Consider the following 18,701-nt stretch of genomic DNA (forward strand, 5'->3'; position numbering starts at 1 on the left):
TTCTGCTGTCGCTCAATCCCCCAAAATTCTTCGTTGTTGCGTTTTTCTTTGATTGTCAATTGTTTGATGTTTGGGTTTAGGTAAGGAAGAAGAAGAACAGATGCATGGGAGAGGAAGAAGAGGTGCAAGTGATATTTTCGACTTCCTAAATTGACCCTATCTTTTGTATTGAAAATCGCGCGGACAGACACATCGGGGAAGTTAACGACTAAATCTAACAGAATGACCTCGCATCTACCTTTTATACAGTTTGGTGGTCAAAACCAGACTTTTAATAGTTGAATGACCAAAACTCGACGATGGCATAAGTTTAGTGGCCACTGGGATAATTTGCTCTTGATGAACTGTTCCGTACCAGATGTTTTCTGATGTCAAATACCGGAGTCGCTGAAGCCCTCCTGTTTCTTTTGTCTCAAATTCTTTAAGGATTGCACAATTTTCAACTCGTTATGATAAATGATTATATGTCATAATTACGTCCTAAAATGCACATTAATGTTTCACGCGTACGCATTAGCACATTTTCATACATTGCTCAGCACGAGAACCTTCCTTGACATTTTAGAAGATTCCACTGCCTTCATTACTTTCGGTTTCAATCGCTCCATTTTGGTAGCGTTTAGGTTTCAAACATCATGTTGTCTTGAACAAGGCATCACTTGTAAATTATATTTCCACTGTTAGAGATGATAATTGCTGAACCAAGCAGTAAAAAGCATTTTTGCAGCTAAATTTGTAATGGGCTATTATCACTTTATTCCTTTCAACTATATCACTACTATCAGTTTATCTCCTAATTTTATCTTTTAGTCACTTCACTCCCATAAGTAATTCAACTCAACATGTTAAGAAATTTTGAACAAAAATACCCTTTTATTCTATAGAATTATTACGTTGTTATTATTACTTTATTCCTTTAAATTATAGCAATATAATCGCTTTAATTTCTAACATTATTTTCTAAGCAATTTATTTCGCCGTTAATCTAACTAGTATGGTAAAAATTTTTTAAATATATTTACCCTTATATATATAATTAAAAATAAAAAAGTTGGAATGATTATTCTTCTTTTTTTTCACTTTAAGAGATCTAAATATATAAAAATAAAAGGATTTTCTCAAAAAAAAAATTTCACACTTATTAATACTAGGAAAAGAAAAAGAGATAGGAAAGAAGCAGACAAAAAATTAGATTTTGCAAATAAAAAATAAAAAAAGTCTAATATTATCATATTAATTTAAGGTTGTTGGGATTAAAATTGAAATCTGGTGGTAAATAGTAAAGTAAAATAATTTTAAAATAATAAAAATATTTAATTCTTTCTTATTTGTATTTTTTAAAAAAAGAATTGAACTTTCTCTCTCTCCCCTCCTCTCTCCCGATCTTTCTATTTTTTTTTTAATGTTAATAAGATTGTCAAGAAGAAAGAAATTAATACTTTGACTTTTTTTTTTTTGATATTAAAGAAGAAAAGAGTCACTCTAAATTTTTTATTATTTTTATTATACAAAGAGGAAAATACTTTCAACTAAAATTTTTTAACTTATTCAATTAATTTAATGATGGGATAAATTATCCAAAAAATAATTATATACAATAAATTAATAATAAAATTATATTTTATGAGGATACAGTGATAATAACTTTAAGGACTAAATTCATCTTTTTATTTTAATTAACAAACTTCGTCAAATTTAACCGTTAGTCTTGGAAGAAAAATAACTAAAAAATAACATTAAGAAAAAAAATTGATAATAACACCAAACATTAAAAGAATAAAGTAATAATAACCCAGTCGTAATGGATAAAAACCCAGCACAAAAAGCAGGACGGAAAGAAACTTCCGATAGCAACTAAAGAGTTGAAAGAAGCACCTACACCAGGGAACAGCAGTAATGCGCCCGGTTGGCCAACCACAAAATATAAAATCCCCACTTGAGAGTAGTAGTATAAAAAAAAAAAGTGTAACTGTTCCCCAGCATGGGCTATAACATACATAAGCTATTATACTAGTCTAGCATTTCTGCATTTCTACAATTTAATCAACTTCTTCGATCTTCGGGCCTGCACCACTCCCACCAGCTGATGGGGCATCCTCATCCATCCCACCAGACTCATCAGGGCCACCAGCGCCCTGGTACATTTTTGCAATGATCGGGTTGCAGATGCTTTCCAGCTCCTTCATTTTATCCTCAAATTCATCAGCCTCCGCAAGCTGGTTCCCATCTAACCATTGAATAGCACCCTCAATTGCATCCTCAATTTTCTTCTTGTCAGCAGCAGGAAGCTTGGAACTGATCTTCTCATCCTTAATGGTGTTCCTCATGTTGTAAGCATAGTTCTCTAAAGCATTCTTAGCCTCAACCTTCTTTTTATGCTCCTCATCTTCAGCTTTGTATTTCTCAGCTTCTTGCACCATTTTCTCAATTTCTTCCTTGGACAATCTTCCCTTGTCGTTGGTGATTGTAATCTTGTTCTTCTGACCAGTTGTCTTGTCCTCTGCAGAGACATTCAAGATTCCATTGGCATCAATGTCAAAGCAGACATTGATTTGAGGAACTCCTCTAGGAGCTGGAGGAATGCCTGAAAGCTCAAATTTGCCAAGCAAATTGTTGTCTCTTGTTCTGGTTCTCTCACCCTCGTAGACTTGGATCAAAACACCAGGTTGGTTGTCCGAGTATGTAGAGAATACTTGTTCCTTCTTAGTCGGAATTGTAGTGTTTCTTGGAATCAAAACAGTCATGACGCCTCCAGCAGTCTCCAAACCTTGGGACAGAGGTGTAACGTCCAAGAGCAGAAGGTCTTGCACCTTCTCATTGCCCTCACCACTCAAAATAGCCGCTTGCACTGCAGCACCATAGGCAACAGCTTCATCAGGGTTAATGCTCTTGCAGAGCTCCTTTCCATTGAAAAAGTCCTGCAACAGTTGCTGAACTTTGGGAATCCTAGTTGAGCCACCAACAAGCACAACATCATGGACTGAGCTCTTGTCCATCTTTGCATCTCTTAGACACTTTTCAACTGGCTCCATACATTTTCTGAACAAATCCATGTTAAGCTCTTCAAATCGGGCACGAGTAATAGTTGAGTAGAAATCAATACCCTCGTATAAAGAATCAATTTCAATTGTAGTCTGAGCAGTAGATGAAAGAGTCCTCTTTGCTCTCTCACAAGCTGTCCTCAATCTCCTAAGAGCTCTTGGATTCCCACTGATATCCTTCTTGTTCTTCCTCTTGAACTCCTGAACAAAATGATTAACCATTCTATTGTCAAAATCCTCACCACCAAGGTGAGTATCACCAGCAGTAGCCTTAACCTCGAAAATGCCCTCTTCAATAGTAAGCAGAGAAACATCAAAAGTACCACCACCAAGATCAAAGATGAGCACGTTCTTCTCACCGGAACTGCTTGCCTTCTTGTCAAGACCGTAGGCAATAGCAGCAGCCGTAGGTTCATTGATGATTCGCATCACATTTAATCCTGAAATAACACCAGCATCCTTAGTTGCCTGCCTCTGAGAATCATTGAAGTAAGCAGGAACTGTAACAACAGCATTCTTGATTGACGTCCCAAGATAAGCCTCGGCAATCTCCTTCATCTTGTTGAGGACCATGGAGGAGATCTCCTCGGCTGCAAATTGCTTCTCCTCACCCTTGTAATTGACTACAATCATGGGCTTATCGCCAGCACCAGCAATGACCTTGAATGGCCATAATTTCATGTCACTCTGAACAGATGAATCGCTGAACCTTCTCCCAATCAATCTCTTCGCATCTGATTTTCAAATTTTACCCAATTCGTAAGTACACCAACAATCAAATAACAACTGGATACTAAATTTAAATTTTCGACTTTAACGACAGACAGGAATATTTCAAGAACAAATAACCCGATATATGAACAACCTAGAATCGGGAGCAATTCAGCAATCTTCATTCATAACATGTCCGACATTAATTTAAAAAAAAAAAAACACAAAACGAAAGAACCAAAATTAGGGAAAAAACAGAAAACGTAAGTGTTTGAATTAGTTGTTTTTTAGGGTGTTTTTGAAAAAAAATTTAGTGTAGCAAAGTTTTTAGAGTATATTTTGAAATATTTTTAAAAAATATTTTGACATATTTACGAGTATAAAAGTTTTTAGAATATATTTTAAATGTTTTTTAAACATTAAAAGAAATTTAGACTAAAAGAGTCCTTTTTAAAAAAAAATTTAGTATTTGATTTGAAAAACTAATTTTTGAAAACTGATGAATCAAAACAGAGCCTTGTTGGACATAGAATACTTCCGTAATTAATTATAAAAAACACGGGGACAAGGTAGACATATACGAGCTAAAAAAAAAGTTAGAGCCTATGGATTCCGATCCGATTAAAATAATCTTTCCGCCAAAATTCACACTTTTAAGTCAAAAAAAATCCAAAAAAATAAGAGCGTAGTAATTCTCAGCCAAAAAACACAATAGTAGAAATTTCACGAAAAGAAAAGCATCACAATCCATAAGTACTCAATGAAATTTTAGCTATCAATCGAGATAACAATTAGTGGCAAGCGTTTAAACTTACCGAAGACAGTATTGACGGGGTTCATAGCGACCTGATTCTTAGCAGCATCTCCGATGAGACGCTCGGTGTCTGTGAAAGCCACATAAGACGGCGTCGTCCGGTTGCCTTGATCATTAGCAATAATTTCGACACGATCGTGTTGCCAGACGCCGACGCACGAGTATGTCGTGCCCAGATCAATTCCAATTGCAGGCCCTTCGCCTTTTCCAGCCATGATTCTCTTCTACAATCAACACAGAAATTAGCAGCAAAAACTGGCTACTAAAATTGCAATCAAGATCGGATAGATTGAAAATCTGCGTACAGTATGTTTTGTGATGGGAGGGAAGGGAAGGATCGGTGGGGGAACTTAAATACCAGTAGTAGTGGGAAGGTAATTTCTAGAATATTCTGGAGACATCTTGAGCCGTTGGATTGGATTTGAAGTGGAGGGCATCAACGACTCAAATCATACCTTAGCTCAGATATTTTCTATTTGACTTCCCGTTCCTCTGGGGCTAAAGGGAACAGGCGCTTTCTAGGAATTTTACGGAATTTGACAAAATTTTACTGCTTCCTGGTTGCTTCTTGTTCGTTCCAGATTTTTCTATTTCTTTTTCTTCATTTTTCTTTCCCTTTAATCGTCATTGTCATCCTTTTGTTGGGTTAAATGTACGTAGACTGCTACAGTGCTTAAGACTTAGGAGTTCTAGTTAAGACTTAAGAGAGAGAGATAGTCACGTGGGTCAATAGACATCTTGCCCAACTCAATTACGACTTCATCTTTAGGCCTGTCAACGGTTCGGGTATAAATTCGGATCCGGATCAAATTCGTGAAATTTTTGTGAATACGGGTAGTAGGGATGGCAATGGGAGCGGATGTCCGTGCTTAGAAACGGGGCGGGGGGCGGGGGAGTGTATCCCCGCCACTCGCTTTAAAAAAATAAATATATAAAATATATATGTATATAATTATATATATAATATATAATTTAATTAGTTACAAACTTATGATAAAATGATATTATTAGTTATATGTAGTATATGATGTCTATTAGTATATATAATATAATTGATATTATTAATTATACTAATAATTATATATGTGTACTAATATAAATTATTAATTGGTTATACTAAATTTACTAATACATTTATACTAAATCCCTAATTACACTTAATACAATAACATTTTTTTCTTAAAAAAAGCACAAGCACAATAATGAATTAGTGATTGTATTTGTGCCAAAAGTGAAAACTTGACTACTTTAGTTATATTTATTTCATCATGTTGGATTGTATTCAAATAATTTTTGTTTGATTGTTTTTATAAGTTTCAATTGTAAAATTACAATGAATAATAATTTGATGATGTGTTGATATTTTAGTACTTGATTATTTGCTAAAATTTAACCATAATAAAATTATATAACAAATTTTTATTAGCCCCACGGAGGCACCCGCGGAGGAAGCGGGGCTGGGGGAGCGGGGGATGAGGGATGGGCGGGGGAGGGAGGAGTTTGTAGGCAGTGGGGCGGGGGATGGGGGAGGGGTCCCCCGCCCCAACCCCGCCCCGTTGCCATCTCTAACGGGTAGGGATTTAATTCCGTTACCCGAACCCGGATCCGGATCCGTTTTGTCAAAAAAAAAGAGTCGGATACTGAATATAGTATTTCGACCCGTATTAGATCCGGATCCGGATATAAATGGATTAATAATTTAAAATATATATATTTATCAATATAATTAGATTAGGGTGATGTATTTGAGTAAAGTCAATTTGATTTCTTTTCTTATTTGGTTTTTTTTTTGTATTAGTTATAAATTAGTTTATAAATATATTTTTTCTCATTTTTCTCATTTTCCGAGACCCGTCGGATCCGGATCCGGAACATAGAGTAGAAGACTCGTCGGCTAAACGGGTCGGATCCGGATCCGATATGATATGCCGAGTCCGGGTTTGGAATAATGAATTTCGGCCCGGACCCGGCCCGTTGACAGGCCTATTCATCTTCTCACATATATTAAGCCAGAGCGGGGAATTCGGCTTAGCTAAATAGAGTTGTTAAATGAATTGATTTTTTTTGATAAAACATAAGTCAATATTATTAATCATTTCGCTGGAAATCGTCCAGTATACATTGAATATATCATATATATATTTGATCTGAAAAATTATAAGATTTAATAGAATTACAAAATATAAAATATTACACTGTGAATCACCAATCATCAAATCTGATTAATTAAACAAACCGCTCCATAGATATTTGTGCATGTTCATTACCTCAAATATGCTATCCAACTGGTTCAAATTCAAAATTAATGTTGACATCTGACGAGAAGATCCAATAAATTTTAAATCTAATATATGAATCTGAAGAAATTCTTAAATTTGAGAAAATAAATAACAAAAAAAATAAAAACTAAACAAAACTCTCACTGTAATAGCCTAAGAGAGGAAAAAAAAACTCTCGCTATAATACCTTAGGAAAGATTTTATTAAATAAAAATAAGAACAAAGGAATATGAAGGAAGAACAAACTAAGAGGAAGTGAGACCTTGATTTAAAGCCAAGATCTCCCTCCTATTAAGGAATAAGAGTAGAGAGAATATTGAGGGTAGAGAAAGGGAGAGAGAAAGTTTAGAACGAGACTGTAGTACGATTGAGTCCAACTAGTTCGTTTGAGTAAATGAATTGAGACCCAACATCAAAGTAGACCTGTTTTCTAAATGAGTCGATCTCAATTCAACTAATGCATAATTCGTTTAAACTAGTTTAAGTTCCTTTGTGCATTTATTTGAACTAGTATTCCTATTTTTCTTAGTAATTATGCAGATTTAACTTGTCTTGATTGCTTATAATTTTATTTCGTTAAGAAAATTTGGAATTTTCTTATATTTGGTGAAATTTTTCTCATTCAATAGACTAATTAAATTGGTTAAATTTTTTAAGTTACAAAATTGTATAAAATATTCTTGTAAAACTGAGTTTTTTCCCAACCTGAGCTCAAACTTAAATTTGAATTCGAAATAATTTTAACAAGTCAAACTCGAGCATATTTTTTTGCTCGTTAAATAACGGAATCGAGTTTGAGTTCGACTCGATAACTCAAAGTTAAAAGCTTATATTAACTTGATTAATTTACAGCTCCATGTAAAATCGTTCCTAATTGTTTACAAATTATATACTTGAATTGAATGAGAAACTCTCCAAGGCTTAGTTTGTGAGTTGAGATCTAGAGAAAAAAAAACAAGAGAAGAGAAATTTAAAGTGTTCCCTTATTTGGGAGTTTTACATGGGATGAAAAGAAGAGAAAATGGAAAAAAAGGAGGCAAAGATTAATTTAAAAACTTTCTTCTCAATAATGGGAAGAAATGGGAGGAAAATGACAACTTGTATAAACTTTTTCATAATGTCAACTTTATCCATAAAAATTTAAACAATAAAAATCATAATAACTAATATGTTCATAATCATTTCATTTCTTTCCTAAATTCCTAACCAACTTGAGAAGAAAATCAAATTTTTTCTTATTTTCTTTTATTTTCCTTTCATATCTTATCCTTTATTTTCTCTTCTCTTCTCTCCTAAACTCCCAAACTAAACCTAAAGTTCGCCATGGAGATTAAAAAGAAAAGTATCGTACAAGTGCAAGTTACTTCAAACTTCAAAGAGTAGCAGATCCCAAAAAAAAAGCGCTAAATTTTATTTACTTTTCTTGTTTTCTTTGGTTTCTATTTGCAACATACTTCGAATGGGCCAGGCCTACCATAATCCGCCAATCGAAGGTGCCAAGAAAAGCCCATATCGGGCCAGAGTAAAGTGCATAAAAAACTTAAGCTCAGATTTACGAGGCCGAACTGGCCAACATGGGCCGCCGACTTAGATCAATTGGTATTGGAAACTTGAAAGCACAATTTAGTCACCCTCCAAGAGCGAAAAGCAAATAAAGCATCAATGGATATGTATCTCCTTTCAACGGCAAAAAAAAAAAAAAAAAAGCACCAATCGTTTGAGTATTTTTTTTCGTTTTTGTTTTTCTTAAGTTTTTCCATTTTGCTATGTTAGACCTTAGAAGTTAGTAGATAAGCATTCAATGAGGGATGTAGGGGAGATTTCAGTGGTCTGCAAACTAGTACATTGTTAAAAGGCCACGAAACAATTAACCTAATCGATAGTGTGGAGATTTCAGAGGAGGCATGTTCTGATTCGTAGTGGTGACGATTGAATTGACTCCATCCAAACTTTTGTCTTAAAAAAAAATGGAAACAACTAGCCTAACATGGCACCATCTGAAAAAGAAAGATCAAATCTGCACCTTAAATTATTGCATTACCAAAAGCTTCGCCAGTTCACCCGTGCCATCAATGAAATCCCTAGCCATTTGGCAATCTGGGCAACTTTACAATGAATTATTTCTGAATAAGCCGAGCAATTGCAAGTGGGAACCGACACTCCTGCCTATATATAGTGCATAGACCTAGTCCACGATGCTTTATTTGTTGTGGCATGCACCGTTTTTTTTTTTTTTTTTTTTTTCGCTTTTTTGGGTAATGAGGATGCATAATTATTCTTATATTCTTCCTACCCGATTTTTGACCCAAAAGTTCCACACTGGCTTGGGTCTTTTTTTTTTTTTTTTGGGGTAAGAACACGGTTGGTGATTGAGTCTAGAGTCTAGACAAACATGAAATGAACAGCTCTGTAAGGCCAAATTTCAAGTCAAAGGTGAATTATAAGTAACGAGAAGATCAAAACTCTTGAACACAAAAATCATAGCGCACTCAACACTTTGTACCAGCAAGAGTCTATACATGTATAGAGATATCATTATTAAGCCCGTAGATGTGGTTACGAACTAGTACAATTTTAATGTTACAGTAATTTTTTTGTTTCAGGAATTATGCAATCTTTCTTTCTGGTCTTACATCAAGATTGACATATGAGGCCGACACATGAACTTTTGTTATAATGTTACATTGTTGTTGTCAATTTCATCAACAGCAGATGTGTCCTTTTCTTCTTTTTCCTCCCAATGCCTTGTTTTCCTCGAAAAAATTCTTCACCTGTAGCTAAACTATTCAAAGCTCACCAATTAGGACTTTTGAGCTAAATCCTTGAGGGTTTCCTGTTTTCTTCTTCATATGCTTCTATTTTTTTTTTTTTGGGCTTAAAGCTGATTAAAGCTCGCAACTAATCTTCAATCCTTTTGGTTGCAGTCGTTTTCATGCAGGTTTTTTATTTGAGCTTTGGTTTGATACAGGACTATTCTCAGACTTTTATATACAAATCCGGCGTCGATGTTCACATACACAGATTAGTTTGGCCGAACAACTTTGAAACATCGTCTGCACAGATGCAAGAAGCAGTGCGAGAATCAAGAATATGTGAATCCACCTTTTCTGACTAAGGACAAAGAAAGCAAGGTCATGGAATGATCATATGGAGTGCCATACTCTTACATTTCAGAATTTGATAAGGATGAGGTCATATTTATATGATTCTCTCTTCAAACGGGACAAGAATCTATGGAAACCTTTATGGTGGGAAGGGTTTGACCGTGCCTATGGTAGGAAGGCCTCCAGAGAGCGACACGTGTTGAAGGTGGATGGAATGCAAACGAAGACGTTAAGTTGTGGAATCTGGCGTGGAGATCAAACGTTAATATGTTGTCAGCGGCTGCAAGCTAAAAGCACAGGTTTGGACATCCGTTTGCGTTTTCCAATGCAGTTTGCTGGGTCAGGACAGTGTAATTGCAGCTCAGAACCACTGGCATTTATATATTTGCAAATCTACCCGTTAGCAATGGGAAAATGCTGCCAAGGCCTTGGGCAAAAAATTATGCGTAAAGAAGGTACCGAAGTTTTAACAAATAATAAATGTAAAGCGCACACGTGAGGGGGATAATAACTTGGAAGAAGGAAAAGCGGAGCAGAAGTATCCGTAGTACTCCCTCCGTCCCACTTTGATAGTCCCGTTTTTCTTTTGCGTCTATCCCAAATTGTAGTCCACTTTCCAATTGAAAAATGTAATTGTATTTTAATTTTCCTAAAATATCCTTATTCAATGTAAGTTGTTGTTACTATAAACCTACCTCATTTAATGAGAGTTGATTTTTTTTTTACCATTAATTCAAGTTCCCATAAAGTTGTAATATAATTAATGCGAGGGTATTTTAGGAAAATAACTGCCTAAATTGATTGTTCGAACAAAATTAACTGTTTTTTCTTAAATTGTGTGAAAAACAAATTAGGACTGTCAAAGTAAAACGGAGGGAGTAGTTTCAAGGCAACGCCGAAACACTACCTTTATGGTAGGAAGCCTTTGACCATTCGTACTGTAGGCAGCCCCTCAGAGCTTGACACGTGTATTTGTAAAATGAGGAGCTGACGGACCATTATGTTGCAGTGGTAACACCCGTGCAGATAAACAAAACAAGACGTATGCGGATGCAGTCTTTTTTCCCCTCCAATTCCTCCGTTTAATGTGCATTGTTTCCCCACTGCTTTATTACAGTTTAAAAATTGTGAAACTATAATTTTGTAATAAAATTAATAATAACATACCAACAATATATACCCATGACATAAATATACTAAACAATTATAAAAATATTTAGGATTATTCACCTCTACTTTAGAAGTTGCTCCCAAACACCGTACAACTAAATTTTTCATTCAATTTAATGATAGTACGGAAAAAAAGACTAATTAATGAAAATACGATGTTGAAAAATTTTTAATTCAGAGTCACAATATGTGAGTTGGTGATAAATACAAAAAAACATGGTACTTTGATCATATAATGAAGGAATGTCATAAAGAACAGGCCATTAACGGGAAAAGTTTTCATTAATAAAAATACCAGCTCTTCACGACTTTCTTATCAGTCGTCCAACATATGAGCAAAGTGGCAATAATTAATCTAGTAATTTTTTCAGTTTATACATAATAAAATTTTTTTTTTTGCATTTTGACAAAAAAAACAAATGAAAATTTTTTATGAAAAGCACAAAAGTCAAATTGATTGGTCTGAAAGGAAAAGGAATAGCAGATATGTACTGTACTTGTATTTGACGTTCGAAATGCTGCAGTGCTGTTTTTGAAAAATATCGCCAAAAAATCTGATTCAAATGGAAGCAATTTTCATTATTTAAAATATCAAATATGTGAATGTGTTTTAACTGCTATCCATTGATATGCTAAAGTATCATTTTTCCATCAAATACCAGTTCTTTAACACCCATTTTTTCATAAACAAATTTATTTATGGGATAAAATTAAAATATACCCGTTTTCCAATAAATAGCTATTTCCAAGAAATAGCTGGTGTTTTATTGAAAAACAGGTTTATTTCTATTTTATCCGATAAATAAATTTGTTTATGGAAAAATGGGTACTCTGTTCTTATAATAGAGAAAAATCATAAAGAGTTGGTGTTCTAAGGAAAAATGGGCACTCTGTTCTTATAATAGACGAAAGCCATAAAGAGCTGGTGTTTTATTGGAAAACAAGTATATTAAAATTTTATTCGAGAAAAAAATTTGTTTATGAAAAAATGGGTGTTAAAGAGCTGCTATTTGATAAAAAAATGATATTTTACAATACCAATGAATAACAGTTAAAGCGCATTCACAGATTTGGTATTTTAAATCACAGTCTTCATTATTTAAAATACGAAATCTGTGAATGTATTTTAACTGTTATCCATTGATTTCGTAAAATATCATTTTTCATCAAATACCAGTTCTTTAACACCTATTTTCCCATAAACAAATTTATTTATCTGATAAAATAAAAATAAATCCGTTTTTCAATAAAAACACCAGCTCTTTATGGCTTTCCTCTATTAGAAAAACAGAGTACATATTTTCTCATAAAACGGCAGCTCTTTATGGCTTTTCTCTATTATAAGAATAGAGTACCCATTTTTTCATAAATAAATTTATTTGTTGGATAAAATAAAAAATAAACCCATTTTTTAATAAAACAGCAGTTATTTATTGGAAATAGCTATTTATTGGAAAATTTGTATAATTTTGTTTTATCCGATAAACAAATTTATTTATGAAAAAATGATTGTTAAAGAGTTGGTATTTGATGGTAAAATGTAGGGGTGGCAATTCATGACACGACCCGAAAACACGACACGAACCTAACACGAAATTAATGGGTTTGGGTTGAGGTTTCGGGAGTTCGGGTTAGAATCAGGTCGAACCCGATGAACCCGAAAAGAAAACAGGTCAATTTCGGGTCAACCCGTGGTGACCTGATATGACCCGATGTGACCCGTTTACGAATTAAAACTAATTTAATAAACATAAAAATTATTTTATCTAACTAAACTAAATCATTCTTTTTCCAAAGGCATTAATTACTTAATCCTAAATGAATTTATTTAACTTGTGTGAAGTTAAAATTATTATATTTGGACAAATAATATATTATGTTATTTTTTACTTTTATGCTGTTTTAATTTATTTTATATTTGGTTTGGGATAAAACACTTTTATGGTGTTTAATTTATTTTAGATTTGGTTTGAAATTATTTATTTAAATTTTTATTACTTGATGATGTAATTAATTTTGTGAAAAATTGATTTTATTAGAAATTACAGTGATAAATTAATAAATTAAAATTAAATTTCGGGTCATTTTGGGTCGACCCGCCAACCCGAAATTTTCGGGTTCGTGTCAGGTACCTTGACCCGTTTCGGGTTGGCGGGTCGGGTTCGGGTCAGCAGGTTCTTTGTTATACTTAGGCCTCAACCCGACCCGCCAACCCGAACCCGACCCGATTGCCACCCCTAGTAAAATGATACTTTACAATACCGATGGATAACAGTTAAAATACATTCACAGATTTGGTATTTTAAATAAGGGAAAATTGTTCAAAACGTCTCTCACATTTTGCAAAATAACTTTTTTCGTCCCTCGTTTTTTAAAATGTAATTTTACGTCCCTTACAAATTTACATTGGTCAAATTTGGTCCCTACTTAAGTTTCCGACTAGTTTTTTATCGGAATTGACCACGTGTCATGCACGTGATCATGTTTTATATAAAATTTGTCAAAGAAAATTTTATATAATTCGATTCATAATCCCTCACATTTCATAAAATAAAATTTTTTGTCCTTCACATTTTTTAAAATGAATTGTTTCATCTTTTATTGATTATGTGTGTGAATATTTTTTTTTTAAATCCGTGTATATATTTATTTGATTTCACTTGAATAGTACGAATAGCATGTAAAATCAAATAGAGATATATCACACACTATTCGTATTGTGTGAGTGAAATCAAATAGACGTATACATGAGTTAAAAAAAATTGTTAGCTTTTCACTTATATTCATTTTCTTTTACTCGAAATTTGAATATAAAGAAGATATTTAATTCTAAATATTATCAAGTATTTATATCGAATTAAATTTGGATAGAAAAAGTAAACAAAAGCAAAGCAGGACAAAAAGAAATAAGTGATTAGCACTTTCAAATTTTAACACAATCACAAGAAAAGTAATTCAACTGTTGGTTTTAAAAGTGTCGAGTGAAAATTTCAGATTGAAATTTGTTAGCACAATTATACGATTCGAGTTAGGACCCATTAATTAGATGATCTTATTATACAACTCAATAAACAGATTATTACCAAAAGAGAAATGTCACAAATATTAAATAGGTTCAAATGGTGAATTCATATAAATATATACATGGGTTTTAAACAAAATTATTTGTTTAAAACCCCTATATATATCTATTGAATAGCATGTGTATAACTACGATTAGCATGTTTAAATGAAATCCAATAGAGATAAATTAAATGTTATTTATACTGTTCAGATAAAATCAAATAGACATATACGTGGGTTCATAGGAAAAAAGCTATTCGTATACATGATCAATGAGGGATGAAAAAATTCATTTTAAAAAATATGAGGGATGCAAAAATTAATTTTTTGAAATGTGAGAAACGAAGCAACTCATTTTGTAAAATGTTAGGGACGAAAAAAATTATTTTGTGAAATGTGAGGGACTATGAATCAATTATGTAAAAATTTGATTTGATAATTTTGCCTTTAAAAAATGATCACATGCAAGTCACGTGGTGGATTTCGGGAAAAAGTAGTCGGAAAGCTAGGTAGGGACCAAATTTGGTCACTGTGAATTTGTAAGCGACGTAAAATTACACTTTTAGAAGTGAGGGATGAAAAAAATCATCTTGTAAAATGCGATGGACATTTTGAACGATTTTTCCTTTAAATAAAGAAGATTGCATCCGTTTGAATTAGATGTTTTTGAGGGTATTTTTCAAATGCAGCACTGTAGCATTTCGAACGTGAAATGCAAGTACTGTACATATATGGTATTCCTTTCCCTTTTAGACCAATCATCTTGGCATTTGTGGTTTCTGATAAAAAAATTTTATTTGTTTTTTGTGGAAATGGAAAAAAAAAACTTAATTATGTATGAATTAAAAAAATTACTAATTTAATGATTGGCACCTTGCTCATACGTTTGAGGTAAGGGTGGGCACGGGTCGGGTACTCACCCCTAACAAGATTTGGCTGATCCGACCCTAAAAAATTGGATCAGCCATTTTGCGACCCTAACCCGCTCCTAATATTTTTGGGTACCTGCTATTCGAGTACCCGAAAAAAAGGGACGGGTCATAGGATACCCGCCCCTAAAAAAAAATTTATTTTCTAATAAAATATATTTTTCACTTAATATCAACATGTTTTCCAATAAAAAAAAGTATGCTTTCCAATTAACATTGGTAGAGATTTTATAATCAAAATCCATACATCACCATTCTCATACATTTCATCTAATAATCAAACCAATTTCATAAATTTAGTACATATTAGAATTATAATATCTAATAGATAAACGAAGTTTTATGATAATTTTGAATACATCACCATTCTCATGCATTTTATCCTTCTACAACATAACAAATACAAGGATAATAAGTATATGACAACTTTTCCAACTTCCTTAAGGATGTTATGGCACAAGATTGCATCCAAAATGAGTCGATTGTGGAATCAAGTCCGGAAAAGAATTAAACAGAACTAATAGTTTTTGAAGAAAGTATAACCAAAATAATCTTGAAAAAATTTTTCCAACTTTCTTACATCATTGGAATAGACCTTGTTGCATTAAAGGTGATCAAAAAGAAAAATAAATTTCTTGCACTAAAATAAAAGGAGACAAATTTAAGAGACACAATTGCAATAAAATAAATAAATAAATGAAAGACACAAATGTTTTAATTATCTAGCTAACAGAAAATTGGAACTCCAAACACAAATTTTTGATTGAATTGATGAATAATTTGTAGGAAATATCGATGCAAGTATAATAAAAATGAAAAAGAATGAAAGGGATGAACAATTTTTATGATAGAATTTCATAAATTTTTCTTTGTTTTATTCATTTGGTTCAGGTTTCACCCAGAATATTTGTTTTTTTTAGACAAAATGAGGAGAGGCGGATCATATAAGATTAAAATATGAGGTTGTAAACCACTTTACTTATACTTAGGATTAAAAATTATAAAATTATATAATGAACCCTTATTTTTTTAATATTTATATAATATACCCTGCGGGTCAGGTACCCGCGAATTTTTATTTTACTGATTCGTATCCGTATCCGTTTTTGCCGGTACTCGATCCACATTTGTTCTGCTAAGAAAAATCGGATCGGATATCCTATTTTTTGGATCGAATCAGATCGGATTAGTCGGGTTTCAAATCGGATCGGATTTTTTGCCACCCCTAGTTGGAGGACTGATAAGAAAGCCGTGAAGAGCTACTATTTCATTTTATGAATTAGGTGTCTTGCATTTGCAAAAAGAATTTCTAGCATAATTTTGTAATGGAAATGGAGTTAATTCTTGTTATATGTTACTTTCCTATATGTCAATTTCGTCGTAAAGGCTAATTTGCTGTTCAACATAATTTTATTCTCATTTTGTCCAACTAATAAATTAAGTTATGAAAATAGATAATTTATGGAGGAAAGCCATAAGTAGCTGGTGTTTTATTGAAAAATGGATTTATTTTTATTTGAGCCAATAAATAAATTTGTTTTTGAGAAATGAGTACTCTGTTGTGTCTATGGAGGAAAGCCTTAAAGAGCTAGTGTTTTATTCGCAAACAGATTTATGTTTATTTTATCCGAATTTTTTTTTTTTGTATGTAAAAAAGGGTACTCTATTCTTATAATGGAGGAAAGTCATAAAGAGGTAGTATTTTCTTGAACAAATTATTTATTTTCAGTTTAGTGGATAAATAAATTACTTGATGAGATAATGGGTTCTTTGTTCTTACTTGAACAAATTTGTTTTTCTTCCTGTCACAACCCACGAAATTAGTACGGAAGTCAGTGGGCTTGTTTGCTTCCATTCGCACACGGTTCTGCTTCATTCCCTTTCCACGCGCTCTCCAACACTTTAACGTCTCTGTTTGGACCGTTTTACCCCTAACACGTGTCGCTCTCTGCCGGCATTCCTACCATAGGCACGTTCCCACCATAAAGGTATCCAAGAATCTATCTATCTTTCCGACATGCCACCATCCCAAAAGGCCATAATGTAGGGAACAGATGATTCATGAAAGCAACTTCCAACCAAAGAAAACTGGTCATCAATTTCATCGTTTTTATGATTACAATAGTCATCATCAAATAAGCTACGACGACTCTTCAAAAAGATTCTCTTCCGTGCCGTGCTATAATATGCTCCTGTGTATATATATATATATATTACTGTATAAGTTTAACTCAAAAGACCATACTTTTCTTTTCTGTTGTTTGGCTAAATCAACTCCCCGTCCAACGGAGAAACAAAAAGTTAATTAACGAAGTCTCCTAGCCAACAAAATTTATCTGGAGAAACTTTTGCAGCAAGACGGAAATTTCATATTTAGCTCAAAGAACCCAAGAGTTCTGTCATTCAGATACAAGGTGATTAAAGTCTTTCATTTCTGACCACAGATTTGGGACGAGAGCTATTAGAACAAGAGGAAACAACTTAAGGATGACTTGAGAGGTTAATATAGCGTGAAGATAATTGTTATTGCAAGTTTAAACGAAAACCTTCAAGTGTTGCGCAAGCAAAGAATGCATTCTTTTCTTTTTTGGGTTCCATTTGGTGAATTTAGTCATCCTTCAACTAAGTAAATCATTTGATCTTTGATTTGTGTACTTTTCGAGTTAAGCTTTTCCTTTGTGCGATTTGACTTCAAATTTTCAAATGACTGCCCCTTTTTCTTGTTTGTCCTTGACAAAAAATTTGTGTAAATACTTAACTTTTTTTTTTAAAAAAAAAAGTAATGGTAAGCTTCACTTCTAAAGTTTAAAACATAAAATATCAGACATTGCATTATAATTATTCTTCATAGAATATTTTGAAGATACATGCAAGTGTTTGTTCTTTGGCAGGGTGCACTTATGGGTTTGAGCTGCAGATTTTGATCTTATAGATCTTAATCTACAAGTAAGGTTTCTAATTGATTACTTCAAGACTAATACTAGAACCACCATGCCCTAATGAAATTATGAGCTGCATGTTGAGGAGAATCATAGTCCAGGATAACATGATTCATACTTTATTAGAGAGCCTTTAATTTAGTAGGTGTGGCCGATTTTTTAGAATTGTGCGCTAATTTGAAACTGTTGCCGCAATAAAACAAATCTATATAATAGGGGGAGGGACTCGTTAGATGGTACGGAAGAAGGGGAATATAAGCGAGAGAATTCGAATTCAAACTCTTCCACCTACACTAAAACAAAAAAAAAAAGGAAAGAAAATGCCTCTTGTTTATAAATTATACCGACAAAATGCCCCTTGTTTAATCATACGTTTTACACTTATTTTGACCAAAATCCACATTACATTATGATTGATCTTACCATCCTTCGTTGGTTAATAGGTTATCAGAAACCAGAAAATGTAGTGGTGCATCCTTTGGTATTGATCCTGAATACATTTTCCATTTTTTAAACCTAAACAGAATAATTCCTAGCTACATTTTGGGAAACAAAATTTACATGAAACATGCATAAAACCAAACTTTAGGTTACCATTTAACAAAATGAAGCAAAAGCAACCTTACTTCATACGAAATACAAACACCGATC

The 18,701-nt window shown here is 33.1% G+C and overlaps 1 protein-coding gene across 1 annotated transcript; it reads right to left on the reverse strand.

Moving 5' to 3' along the window:
• Positions 1-1,828: 1,828 nt before the first annotated feature.
• LOC113730505 (heat shock cognate 70 kDa protein 2-like) lies at positions 1,829-5,066 on the reverse strand. Its single transcript, XM_027255217.2, has 2 exons — positions 4,568-5,066; positions 1,829-3,775 (listed from the first exon to the last, which is right to left on the reverse strand). Exons 1-2 carry the CDS (start codon positions 4,779-4,781, stop codon positions 2,040-2,042), a joined length of 1,950 nt encoding a protein of 649 aa, XP_027111018.1. The 5' UTR covers positions 4,782-5,066; the 3' UTR covers positions 1,829-2,039.
• Between the last annotated feature and the right edge of the window lie 13,635 nt (positions 5,067-18,701).

This window comes from Coffea arabica, chromosome 2e, assembly GCF_036785885.1.
Source record: "Coffea arabica cultivar ET-39 chromosome 2e, Coffea Arabica ET-39 HiFi, whole genome shotgun sequence".
Taxonomy (NCBI): domain Eukaryota; kingdom Viridiplantae; phylum Streptophyta; class Magnoliopsida; order Gentianales; family Rubiaceae; genus Coffea; species Coffea arabica.